The 13,192-nt window shown below is 46.4% G+C and overlaps 1 protein-coding gene across 2 annotated transcripts in view; it reads left to right on the top strand.

Annotated features, from left to right (window-relative positions):
* Positions 1 to 218: 218 nt before the first annotated feature.
* Positions 219 to 13,192, top strand: part of colec10 (collectin sub-family member 10 (C-type lectin)) — an 89,777-nt gene continuing 76,803 nt past the window's right edge. The window contains exon 1 of one of the 2 annotated variants that reach the window (XM_078398463.1): positions 219 to 345. In XM_078398463.1, the coding sequence (XP_078254589.1) occupies positions 273 to 345 (73 nt within the window). In that variant the 5' untranslated portion in view covers positions 219 to 272. Of the gene's footprint in view, positions 346 to 3,799; positions 3,956 to 13,192 lie in introns of those variants that run through there. The other variant, XM_078398462.1, reaches the window with a different exon arrangement.

Below are 13,192 nucleotides of genomic sequence, written 5' to 3'. Positions count from 1 at the left end.
TCTCTCCATCCTAAAATTTCTGATTTAGTAGGTGACGTCAAAGGGCTATTGAGACACCAGGACTGATGAGCCTGGAATCACATGAAGATTGTTCTATATTTATGTAATTACTCAAATTTAAATTGCCCATTTAGTCATGGTAGAGTTTTTGCTTCTGCCTCGGATCAGTTGTACATGGTTATTCAGTCATTAAACCACTGGGCGCAGCAGTAGAGTTGCTGCCTTACAGAGCCAGAAGCCTGGGTTCAAACCCAACAACGGGTGCTGTCTGTATGGAGTTTGTACGTTCTCCCCGTGACGGGGTGGGTTTTCTCCGGTTTCTTCCCACACTCCAAAGACATGCAGGTTTGTAAATTAATTGGCTTGATATAAATGTAAATTGTCCCTAGCATGTGCAGGAGAGTGTTAATGTCCGGAGATTGCTGGTTGGCACGGACTCTGTGGGTCAAAGCGCCTGTTTCTGCACTGTATCTCTAAACTAAACTAAACTAAACACTGAGCCTTCGTTCCCATAATCAATGACCTTGACCTTTCGTGTAAGAGCGTTGAACATTTTAGAGCCATACATAGAGATGCCACGACCTTCCAACCAACCACAGACATAGTGTGCCTCACCTTCTATTACCTTCTCCACCCATGGCCTCCCACACAAAAGTTCTCGAGTCTACACCTTCCCTTGCTGCAATCCTCTTCCTGTTTCCAGATCAACTTCACCGTTACCACGTTTGCCAGTGCACGCTGGAACCACATGCCAAGGTATGGGTGACCTTTAAGTATTGCAGAGCTGCAAATACTGTGTGAGCCACTCACAGTCTGTTTTTTAATCAAACTAAATTTTATTCAAAGTAACAGGTTGCGGTCACGGTGGCGCAGCGGTAGAGTTGCCGCCTTACATGGGGCGTGGCTGTGTTCTGCAGCTGTGGCTCACCGGCAGTCTCTCCGTTTTTTTGTTGTGTTTTTTTTGTCATTGTTGATGTTAAATGTACGTTTTGTTTTATTTTTAATTCTGTGTATGTAGGGGGGTGGTGGGGGGGTTGGGGGAAACCTTTTTTTAAATCTCCTCCTCAACGGAGATGCGACCTTTACCGTGTCGTATCTCCGTTCACGCAACGGCCTAACATCGTGGAGTCGGCGGCCTCCAGCTGGGATCGACCTCGAAGACTCCGGTCGCAGGGCCTGGACTTACCATCTCGGAGGCTTCGGCCGTGGGCCCTGCAGACCGCAACATCGGGAGCTCGCAGGTCCCTGGCTGGCGACCGGCTTTTGGGAGCTCCAGCCGTAGCAGCTTCGACCGCCCCGAAGCACGAGGCACGATCAACCCGCCCGCAGGCCCTTCATCACCCTGCGTGGCTCGGCCGCAGCACTTTACATCGCCCGGTGGGGGCTCAGGACTCTCATTGCCCTGCGTGGCTCGGCCGCGGCATTTTCCATCGCCCGGTGGGGGCTCAGGACTTTCATCGGCCTGCTCGGCTCGACCCTGGGACTTTCCATCGCCCGGTGGGGGCTTCAAGGGGTTGGGAGCCTCGATCGCCTCATGGCGCCACGGGAGAAGAACGAGGAGGAGATAAGACTTTGCCTTCCATCACAGTGAGGGTATGCCTAGAGCAATCACTGTGATGGCTGTTTTGTGTAAAAAATTGTATCTGTGTGTCTTGTGTTCTTTAATGTCTACTGTCGGACCCTGACGTGAGAGGACGCTGGCGTTGAGTATTCGCCGCTTTTCCGTCAGGATAGTTTGTCTGTTTGTCTGTTTGTTTCTATGTTAATTGTATTTGTAAAGCGCTTTGTGCATGTGTTAAGGCGCTATATAAAATAAATATATTATTATTATTATTATTATTACATTGAATGCAGCGCCAGAGACCCGGGTTCCATCCCCACTACGGGTGCTGTCTGTACGGAGTTTGTACGTTCTCCCCGTGACCTGCGTGGGTTTTCTCCAAGATCTTCGGTTTCCTCCCACACTCCAAAGACGTACAGGTTTGTAGGTTAATTGGCTTGGGAAATGTAAAAATTGTCCCTAGTGTTTGTGGGATAGTGTTAATGTGTAGGGATCGCTAGTCAGCGCGGACTCGGCGGGCTGAAGGGCCTGTTTGCACGCTGTATCTCTAAACTAAACTAAACTAAACTAAACTAAACTAATAAATATATACAATCCATGAACCGTGCAAAAAATTATTCCGACATTCTCTGAGACTACACATACATTCAATGCGTCGTTACACTGTTTTCACAATCTTACCCCCCACCCTTGCCACTAATGTGGCCCACTGGCGTGGAATCCCTTCCCTTATTTTGAGGGGCGTCTCTCTCCACCACACCCTGCCCCTCCATGTCCAGCAGCGGAAGGCCCCTAGACTGTGGTCCTCCCCCACAGGGCCTTGGCGTTGGCTACACCGAGCTTCAGTGCGTCCCTCAGCACGTACTCCTGCAGTCTGCAGCGGGCCAGTCGGCAACATTCCCCGACAGACAGCTCACTCCGCTGGGAGGTCAACAAGGCTCGGGCAGACCAAAGAGCGTCTTTCACCGAGTTGATGACCTTCCAGCAGCACTCAATGCCCATCTCCGAGTGCGTCCCCGGGAACAGTCTGTAAATTGGGGAGACCTCTGTGATGGAGCTGCTCGGAATGAATCGTGATAGGGACCCCTGCAAACCTCTCCAGACTCTCTTTGCAAATCCACACTCTGTGAAGAGGTGGGCCACCGTCTCCTCTCCATAACAGCCGTCCCGAGGGCAGCGTGCGCTGGTAGTGAGGTTCCGGCGGTGCAGGAAGGATCTGACTGGGGGGGGACCCCTCAGCACCAGCCAAGCCAGGTCTTGAGCCATTCACAGTCCTTCATCCTGTTTACTGATCTCTGGCAGAACAGTGCAGACGTGGAATGAACATGTGGCACAAATAGACATGCTTCTGGATTACACTGAGCAGAGGTCAAGCATTCATCATATTCCCACGTTTGTTTTTTTGGAGACTGGAGCAATGCTTTAATTTATTTTTTGAGCACTGCATTCTTTCCCTGATAGTTTTTTAAATTAATGCAATCAAACATAATCCTTTAAATGGAAAGACTGTGCCATCAATGTGAAACATTGGCTGCATACCGAAAGCTATTCTACGATAAACAAATGTCAACAAATATCAACAGTGAGAGGATGTCAAAGGCTAATGAAACTCTCTGGGAACGAAGGGATCTGGATGGGCACCAGTTGCAATGCATAGATCATCTCCTCCATTTTATTCTGTGGCTTCGAGTGGTAAGCTGGATATTTTTGTTAAAGAACATGCAAATCTTCTGCTTTGTAAGAAACTTTAGGGTGTGTTTATTTTTTATTGTGATTTATTTTAGGAGACCTCAAACTAACAGAATGCAATAAATAGAAAGTGACTCATATGTTGCACAGTTTTTTAATCTTCATTTAATGTTCAGGGAATTTAAATGAAGAATAGATTACATAACGGGATTTGGGGCAAAACTTTTACTTCTTTCAGTTTTAAAAACAATATCTATATGTAAGTGTTATTTTCACGGGATTACTCTTTGCTTTTACTTTAACTGTTTTATGTGGTATAGAACGTTTTGTGAATCTTGTGGAAGTGGTTGTCAAAGTAGAGGGAGTGAGTTTGTCAAGCATTTTCATGTAACGTCAAATCTGCTTCAAATGAAACAGCTGCATCTTCACTGGGCCCCAAAGGGGATAATCCTAGTTCACCGACTAGTTAAATCACAACAATGTCCTGCTGTGTGAGATCGCAAGCACAGACAGAAAGTGCCATCATGCGCTGAACAAAACTTGTAGTGCAGCGGTAGAGTCTGCCTTACAGCGCTTGCAGCACCGGAGACCCGGGTTTGATCCCGACTATGGGTGCTGTCTGTACGGAGTTTATACGTTCACCCCGTGACCGCATGGATTTTCTCTGAGATCTTCGGTTTTCTCCCACACTCCAAAGACGTACAGGTTTGTAGGTTAATTGGCTTAGTATATGTGTACATTGTCCCAAGTGTGTGTAGGTAAGATAGTGTTAATGTGGGGGAAATCGCTGGTCAGTGTGGACTCGGAGGGCCGAAGGGCCTGTTTCTGTGCTGTAACCGTAAATTAAACTAAATTAAACAAAACTAAAAATGTCAGAAACTCAATGTGTCACCAAAATAAGCTAAAACCTTTCATTACTGATGGTGAAATAACAGAATCGTATCAGATTCTATACTATTCAATTTGGATCAGGGCAATGTTAAGTGCAGGAAGGAACTGCAGATGCTAGTTTACACTGGAGGTACACACAAAATGCTGCAGTAACTCAGCAGGACAGGCAACATCTCTGGAGAGGAGGAATGGGTGACATTTCGGGTTGAGACCCTTGTTCAGACTGAGAGTCTGGGGAGAGGGAGTCTAGAGACAAGGAAGGGTAAGGTGTGAAAACAACCGATCAAAGCAGACGCTGACAAGGGAATGTCGAAGGTTGATTGTTAGCTGAGAGGATGGTGACAATGAGGTACACAATAAGTATGATCTCGATCCGAAACGTCACCCATTCCTTTTCTCTACACATGCTGCCTGTCCCGCTGAGTTACCCCAGCATTTTGTGTCTATCTCGGTGTAAACCGGCATAGCAGCACAAAGGTTGGAAATGTGGTAACAATTCTACAGTTGTAAAATCTGCCTCATGTATTGAATCATGAGAAATTGCACAAGAATAAGTTTCTTTTTAAGTGGTAGTTTCAGTGTTGAATATGGAGACAGGGACTCACTGGCATGTCAGACAGCACAAGGATGGAATAGAAGCAACTCATTTTGGACCACAAAGGACTGCCTTAGAAAAAGCTATTCCATGCAATCCCATGTGATTACATGAATCTTGGGACTGTGTTTATTTATGGAATATATTTTGGTAAAAGGTTAATTATGATCAGAGGGCTGCTTGGCTGAACTTTCAAAAAAGATTTATTTACGCCTTTTGACATAATGCTAGTAATGGAGTATCACCGTATATTTGTAATGTTTGATATCAGCAGTGATTGCATTTTGGGGCACTGATGTATTAAAAAAGTCATAGATCAGGGAGGGAGGGAGGGAGGGTGGGGGGAGGGAGAGAGAGATATAAAAGGGTATGGTGTGTAAATGAGAGATCAAGGGAAATGTAGAATAGATCTAGGGAAAGGTGACAACGAGGCATAAAAAGATAACATTTAATCAGGAGGACAGTCAGACTGTCGGAGAACTAGGATGGGGAGGGATGGAGGGAGAGAGAAAGCCAGGGTTACTTGAAGTTAGAGAAGTCAATATTCATACCGCTGGGGTCATTAAGCTGCCCAAGCGAAATATGTGGTGCTGTTCCTCCAATTTGCATTGGGCCTCCCTCTGACAGGCCCAGGACAGAAAGGTCAGTGTGGGAATGGGAGGGGGAGTTAAAGTGAAATCTTTGTTAACATCTATATACTAAAACTCTCATTTGTTTGTTTGTTTGTTCCTGAACTACAGCCAAAACGGTAAACGATAGCGTGACAATTTTAGGCCCACCTTACTCACCGTCGTCCCTTTGGTGCTAATGGAAAAAGTTTCATTGAAATAGGTGTTACATTTTTTAAGTTATTCACATTTTAAAGTTTAAATCTATCTCGTAGGGAGGGTGGGGGGAGGGGGTGGAGGGAAGAGGGGGAGGGAGGGACGAGAGGAGGGAGGATAAGGGGTGTTGAGGGGGATAGAGTGGGGGAGGGGAAAGGGGAGGGGTAGGGGGGAGGGGGAGGGGAGGGGGAGGGGGGGAGGGGGGGGAGGGGGAGGGGAGGGAGGTGGGGGGAGGGGGGTGGGGGGAGGGGGGTGGGGGGAGGGGACGGGTAGGGGGGAGGGGGGAGGGGAGGGGGAGTGGGGGAGGAGAGGGTGCTGCACCAATGCAGGAGAGGTTTGGGCCCAACGGGTCCACTTGGTCTAGTAAAACATAGAACTGTACCTCACAAGAACAGGCCCTTCAACCCAAAATGTCTGTGACGAACATGATGCCAAGAGAATCACTTATCTACCTGCACATAACCTATATCCTTCCATTCCCTGTATATTCACATGCTTGTCCAAAAGCCTCTTAAATGGCACTAACTTGCCCTGTAAATCTCCTTTACACTTTGCCCATCTCACCTTAAAGCTATACCCAAAGTTAAATTGTTATTAACAGAACCCACAGAATAGACAAATACTGAAGATGGATCTCAACCCCACCTTTTCCTTCTCTCCAGAGATGCTGCCTGTCCCACTGAGCTGTCCCACACAGCTTTTTGTGTCTATCTTTGGTTTAAACCAGCATCTGCAGTTCCTTCCTACGCATAGTGTCCGTCTGGAGTTTCACTGTCACACTCTGTCTGCCCGATGTATACGCCAATACTTTGTTATGCGGCGTCATGCTATCCTATATAAGAGATCAATTTGGAATAAATTCACTGGGGTAGAAGAATGAGAGAATATTTCATAGGAAGCTTCTAAAGTTCTAACTTTTCAGGACAGATTAGATACAGAGATATTCATGATAGCTGGAGAGTTCAAAAGCAGGAGTCACAGCCACATGCTGCTATCCCATACGCCATTCCACATGCTGCTATCACATACGCCATTCCACATGCTGCTATCACATACGCCATTCCACATGCTGCTATCACATACGCCATTCCACATGCTGCTATCACATACGCCATTTCAAACTGAGATCTGCAGAAATGTGAATTCTGTGCCACAGAAACCAGTAGAGCATAAATTATTGAGAAGGTAAATATTTCCTATAATACCATAGAGAGTAGGCAAATAGGGAGAAAACAGGAACAAGCTGCTGAAGTGAGTGATCAGCAATGATTGTGCAGGAAGGAACTGCAGATAATAATAATAATAATAATGCATTTTATTTATATAGCGCTTTTCATATACTCAAAGACGCTTTACAGAGATTTAGAGAACATAGGGAAATGAATAAATAGATAAATAAGTAAATAAATAAACGAACAGAGAAAGGAGACAGAAGGTGAGGTGACCTTCAGTGGTTGAAGGCAGTACTGAACAGGTGAGACTTCAGCGATGTTTTGAATGTGGTGAGTGTGGAGGAGTCTCTAACGTTTTGGGGTAGTGAGTTCCATAGGGTGGGAGCAGCGATGGAGAAAGCCCTGTCCCCCCAGGATCTGAGTTTGGTCCGGATGTGGGGGGATAGGAGATTGGCAGCAGCAGAGCAGAGGGTGCAGGTGGGAGTGTGCCTGTGGAGAAGGTCGGTCAGGTAGGATGGGGCCAGGTTATGGAGGGCTTTGTAGGTCATGAGGAGGATTTTGTACTGGATTCTCTGGGGGATGGGGAGCCAGTGGAGTTTATAAAGGACGGGGTGATATGGTCACGGATCGGGGTGTGGGTGAGTAAACGGGCAGCGGAGTTTTGAATGTATTGAAGTTTACTGATGATTTTTGAGGGTGAGCCATAGAGGAGGCTGTTGCAGTAGTCCAGACGGGAGGTGATGAAGGCGTGGATGAGGGTTTCTGCAGCTGTGGAGGAGAGGGATGGACGGAGACGGGCAATGTTTTTGAGGTGGAAGAAGGCTGTCTTTGTGATGTGTTTGATGTGTTTGTCGAAGGAGAGGGTTTGATCAAAGATGATTCCAAGATTCCGGATGTGAGGTGAGGTGGATACTGGGAGACCATCAATGTTGAGGATGAAGTTTTGGGTGGATTTGGTGAGCGTTTTTGGACCAATGATGATGTTGGTTTAAGCCAAAGATAGACACAAAAAGCTGGAGTAATTCAGCGGGACAGGCAGCATCTCTGGAGAGAAGGAACGGGTGACGTTTCGGATCTCAGTCTGAAGAAGGGTCTCGACCCAAAAAGTTACCAATTCCTTCTCTCCAGAGATGCTGTCTGACCAGCTGAGTTACTCCAGCATTTTGTGTCTATCATCAGCAATCATTGTGTTGATTAGACTACATATAGATTTAAATGTTGCGAGAAAATGGAAACGCAAGACCCTTGGGCAAGAAAACAACTGGCTGGAGAAACTCAGTGGGTCAGGCAACAGACGACTCAATGGACAGAAGACTCTTCGGTTCACAACCCTTCTTCAGACTGATGGAGTAAAGAGGACAAAACTGCTAGAAAGAGACGAGGGGAATGGATGGGGCAAAGCTTGGGGTCGGTGCATCCAGGTAACAAGGGTTACCAGGTTAATAGATGAGTAGGTGGAGGAGGGAAAGGTGGAGTTGGGACCCATGTTTGGAGTGGAGAAGCCAAAAGGCACAGTGATGGTATCTGATGAGAAGGAAGGCGGGGAGTGAAATGTAGAAGCAAAGGGAGGGATGGTGGGTAGAAGGGATAGTGAACCTTCTCTACCCCACCTGACTCTTCTGCCAGGCAGCGCCTTCTCACATGGATATGCGCGTCTTAAATAATAATACAACATACATGATAAAGCCTCCAGAGAAGCTCCACAGAACCTCATTTAAATTGTACATGTCAAAGTTTACACTGAAAAAGTACAAAGTAGAATCTTAAGTAATCTTCTGATCCATTAATGGCAAACAAGTCAAAGGTCTACTCTTTGCAAGATCTAGTCCATGAAACTATGGAATATCGTTAGGACAGGTTTAACCCTGTTGTTTAGCCTTCATGAGCATTTTCATAGGTAAGATAGCTTTCAATATCTACACTGATGAGCCAAAACATTATGACCACCTGCCCAATATGCTGCTGGTCCTCCGTGTGCCGCCAAAACAGCGCTGACCTGCCGAGGCATGGACTCTACAAGACCCCTGAAGGTGTCCTGTGGTATCTGACATCAAAACATTAGCAGCAGATCCTTTAGCAGCCGCCCACAAGCCTTGCCATTTCAGAGATGCTCTGACCCAGTCGTCTGGCCATAACAATTTGGCCCTTGTCAAAGTTGCTCAGGTCTTTACTCCTGCCCATTTCTCCTGCATCCAACACATCAACTTCAAGAACTGACTGTTCACTTGCTGCCTAATATATCCCACTCCTTGACAGGTGCCATTGTAACAAGATAATCAATGTTATTCACTTCGCCTGTTTTGGCTCATGTATGTTTAACAGCAGACATGCATGGGCAAGACCTAATTTTGTAAGAAAGTAGCTCCATCAAAGGAAAGGACATGAAAGGAAAAAATAAAACTATTTTGTTCTTAAATTTAAGTTTTGTTTATTGTCACTTGTACCGAGATACAGTGAAAAGCTTTTGTGTGTGCTAACCAGTCAGCGGAAAGTCAATACATGATTACAATCAAGATACCCACAGTGTACAGATACAATGATAAAGGGAATAATGTGAATAACGTTTACTGCAGATAAAGTCCTGTAAAGTCCGATCAAAGAGAGCTTGAGAATCTCCAATGAGGTAGATAGTAGCTCAGGACTGCTCTAGGATGCTAGGATGGTTGAGTTGCCTGATGGATGCTAGGATGGTTGAGTTGCCTGATAACAGCTGGGAAGAACCTGTGCCTCTGGAGGTACCTCTGTATCAATCTGGAGGTGTGCATTTTCACACTCTGTACCTCTTTCCTGATGGGAGAGGGGAGGAGAGGGAGTGGCCGAGGTGAGACTAGTCCTTGATTATGTTGCTAACCTTGCCGAGGCAGCATGAGTTATAAATGGAGTCAATGGAAGGGAGGTTGATGTGATGGTCTGGGCTGCATCCACAATTCGCTGCAATTTTTGCTGTCTTGGATGGAGCTGTTCCCAGTGGAACTTTCATTTTACACTATGGAGGAAGGAACTGCAGATGCTGTACAGATGTGATCAAACTGTACAACTCCTCCCCCTTCTGTCGTGGGGTAGACTGACTTCCCCCTCCCCCCCTCCCTCCCCAAATCTTTGCACACCCCTATCCTTTCCGCTGGTCACTTTCATTTCATATTTCATGCATCTTGTGTATTATGACTGTTGGCACGTCGATTTCCCTCCTGGGATAAATAAAGTTCTATTGTATTATATGCTGGTTTAAACCAAAGATAGACACAAAACTCAGTGGGCCAGGCAGCAGCATCTCTGTAGAGAAGGAATGGGTGACATTTTGGTTCGAGACCCTTCTTCAGACTGAGAGTCGGGGAAAGGGAAAGGGGAGATATAGACGGTGATGTAGAGAGATATAGAACATTTTCATTTTCCACTGCTTGATTGTTTGCGTCTTTACAATGGCCTTCAGAATGGTAGGGTTAGGCCCTGTGTTCACCATTATCGATTTGACCCATTAGTAATAAGAAGTTTTCGGAATGACTCCATAATTATGAAGTTTTTACAGGACTGCACTGTAATTATTAAGTTTGTAGGAATGAACTGCAGATGCTGGTTTAAACCGAAGGTAGACACAAAAAGCTGGGGTAACTCAGCGGGACATACTTATTGTGTGCCTCGTTGTCGCCTTCCCCTCGACCCGAAACGTCACCCATTCCTTCTCTCCTGAGATGCTGCCTGACCTGCTGAGTAACTCCAGCATTTTGTGAATAAAACCATTCTACATTCCCTTGTCAGCATCTGCTTTGTAAAGGTCAGAGAGCAGGAGCAAGGACGACCGTTGGCTGAAAGAAAGTAAGTGTTAATTGAAGGTAAAAAGTCTGTTTAAAAAGAGCGCCAAAGGGATGTCAGTCAGTCAGTGAAGCGCATACCTCCAAGCTCGTCAGGAAGGCAGGATAGAAGTGAGTACGTGGATTGGCTGATCAATTAAATTAGAAGCTTGATAAATTGGCCAATTAGACAATTTAGTGACTGGTATAAACAAGGCTTGCCCAAGGGATGCGGCCCTGTCTAGGGAAGTGCCCCGTGGGAAAAGAGCCCCGTGGGAAAAGTGCCCCGTGGGAAAAGTGCCCCGTGGGAAAAGTGCCCCTTGGGAAAAGTGCCCCTTGGGAAATGTGCCCCGTGGGAAATGTGCCCCGTGGGAAATGTGCCCCATGGGAAAAGTGCCCCGTGGGAAATGTGCCCCGTGGGAAAAGTGCCCCGTGGGGAAAGTGCCCCGTGGGAAAAGTGCCCCGTGGGAAAAGTGCCCTGTGGGAAAAGTGCCCTGTGGGAAAAGTGCCCCGTGGGAAAAGTGCCCGTCTTTGGCTGCGAGTCTTCGCGAGGAGGCTGAGGCGAGGAGGATATACCTGTTTTTGAGCCTGGTTTGTTATTTGACACCAATGGCAGACAAGTTGGTGCAGAGTGATCAACCGGAAGTAGTTGTGCACGTGGGCACAAACAACGTCGGGAAGAAGAGGATGGAGGTACTGCAACGTGAGTTTAGAGAGTTGGGAAGACTGAGAAGTAGGACGTCGAGGGTGGTTATCTCTGGACTGCTTCCTGTACCTCGTACTGGTGAGGGCAGGAACAGAGAGATCGGGGATATGAATGTATGGCTGAGGGGCTGGTGCAGGGAGCAGGGATTTAGATTTCTAGACCACTGGGATCTCTTCTGAAGTAAGGGTGACCTGTACAAAAGAGAGGGGTTACACCTTAACAGCAGGGGGATCAACAATCTGGCAGGCAGGTTTGCTAGTGCTACAAGTGTGGCTTTAAACTAAGTAGTGGGGGGGAGGGGTCGACAAATTGGGAATATGAAGATGGAGTTAAAGGGGAAGCGAATACATGAGAAATTGCAAAGGACTCATCAATAAATGATCAGAGCCAATTGTGATCGGTGTGAGAGGGGAGGTGAATACCAAAGTTAAAGTGTTGTATTTAAATGCGCGAAGTATAAAAAATACAGTGGATGAGCTTGAGGCTCAATTAGACATTGGCAAGTATGATGTTGTGGGAATCACAGAGACATGGCTACAAGAGGACCAGGGCTGGGAACTGAATATTCAGGGGGATACGAGCTATTGAAAAGACAGACAGGTGGGCAGAGGGGGTGGGGACGCTCTGTTGGTAAGGAATGATATTCACTCCCTTGCAAGGGGTGACATAGAATCAGGAGATGTAGAATCAGTATGGATAGAAATGAGGAATTGTAAGGGTAAAAAGACCCTAATGAGAGTTATCTACAGGCCCCCAAACAGTAGCCTCGACATCGGGTGCAAGTTGAAACAAGAGCTAAAATTGGCATGTTGCAAATGTAATGTTACGGTGGTTATGGGAGATTTCAACATGCAGGTAGACTGGGAAAATCAGGTTGGTAATGGACCCCAGGAAAGAGAGTTTGTGGATTGTCTCCAAGATGGATTCTTAGAACAGCTTGTACTGGAGCCTACTAGGGAGAAGGCAATTCTGGATTTAGTGTTATGTAATGAACCTGATCTGATAAGGGGACCCGAGGTAAAAGAGCCATTCGGAGGCAGTGATCACAATATGATAAGTTTTACTCTACAAATTGAGAGGGAGAAGGGAAAATCGGAAGTGTCAGTATTATAGTATAGCAAAGGGGACTACAGAGGCATGAGGCAGGAGCTGGCCAGATTGGACTGGAAGGAGGCCCTAGCAGGGAAGACGGTGGAACAGCAATGGCAGGTATTCCTGGGAATAATGCAGAAGTTGCAGGATCAATTCATCCCAAAGAGGAGGAAAGATTCTCATGGGAGTAAGAGGCACCCATGGCTGACAAGGGAAGTCAAGGACAGCATAAAAATAAAAGAGAAAAAGTATAACATAGCAAAGAAGAGTGGAAAGCCAGAGGATTGGGACTCTTTTAAAGAGCAACAGAAGATAACTAAAAAGGCAATACGGGGAGAAAAGATGAGGTACGAGGGTAAACTAGCCAATAATATAAAGGAGGAGAGTCAAAGCTTTTTTAGGTACGTGAAGAGGAAAAAAATAGTCAAGGCAAATGTGGGTCCCTTGAAGACAGAAGCAGGAGAATTTATTATGGGGAACAAGGAAATGGCAGACGAGTTGAACCGGTACTTTGGATCTGTCTTCCCTAAGGAAGATACAAGCAATCTCCCAGATGTTCCAGAGTGGCCAGAGATCCTAGGGTGACGGAGGAACTGAAGGAAATTCACATTAGGCAGGAAATAGTGTTGTGTCGACTGATGGGACTGAAGGCTGAAAAATCCCCAGGGCCTGATGGTCTGTATCCCAGGGTACTTAAGGAGGTGGCTCTAGAAATTGTGGACACATTGGTAATCATTTTCCAATGTTCTATAGATTCAGGATCAGTTCCTGTGTATTGGAGGGTAGCTAATGTTATCCCACTTTTTAAGAAAGGAGGGAGAGTGAAATCGGGAAATAATAGACCAGTTAGTCTGACATCAGTGGTGGGGAAGAT

The sequence above is a fragment of the Rhinoraja longicauda genome, chromosome 4, assembly GCF_053455715.1.
Source record: "Rhinoraja longicauda isolate Sanriku21f chromosome 4, sRhiLon1.1, whole genome shotgun sequence".
NCBI lineage: Eukaryota > Metazoa > Chordata > Chondrichthyes > Rajiformes > Arhynchobatidae > Rhinoraja > Rhinoraja longicauda.
The sequence above is the reverse complement of the archived record's forward strand: the minus strand, read 5'-3'. Positions and strand labels throughout refer to the sequence as shown.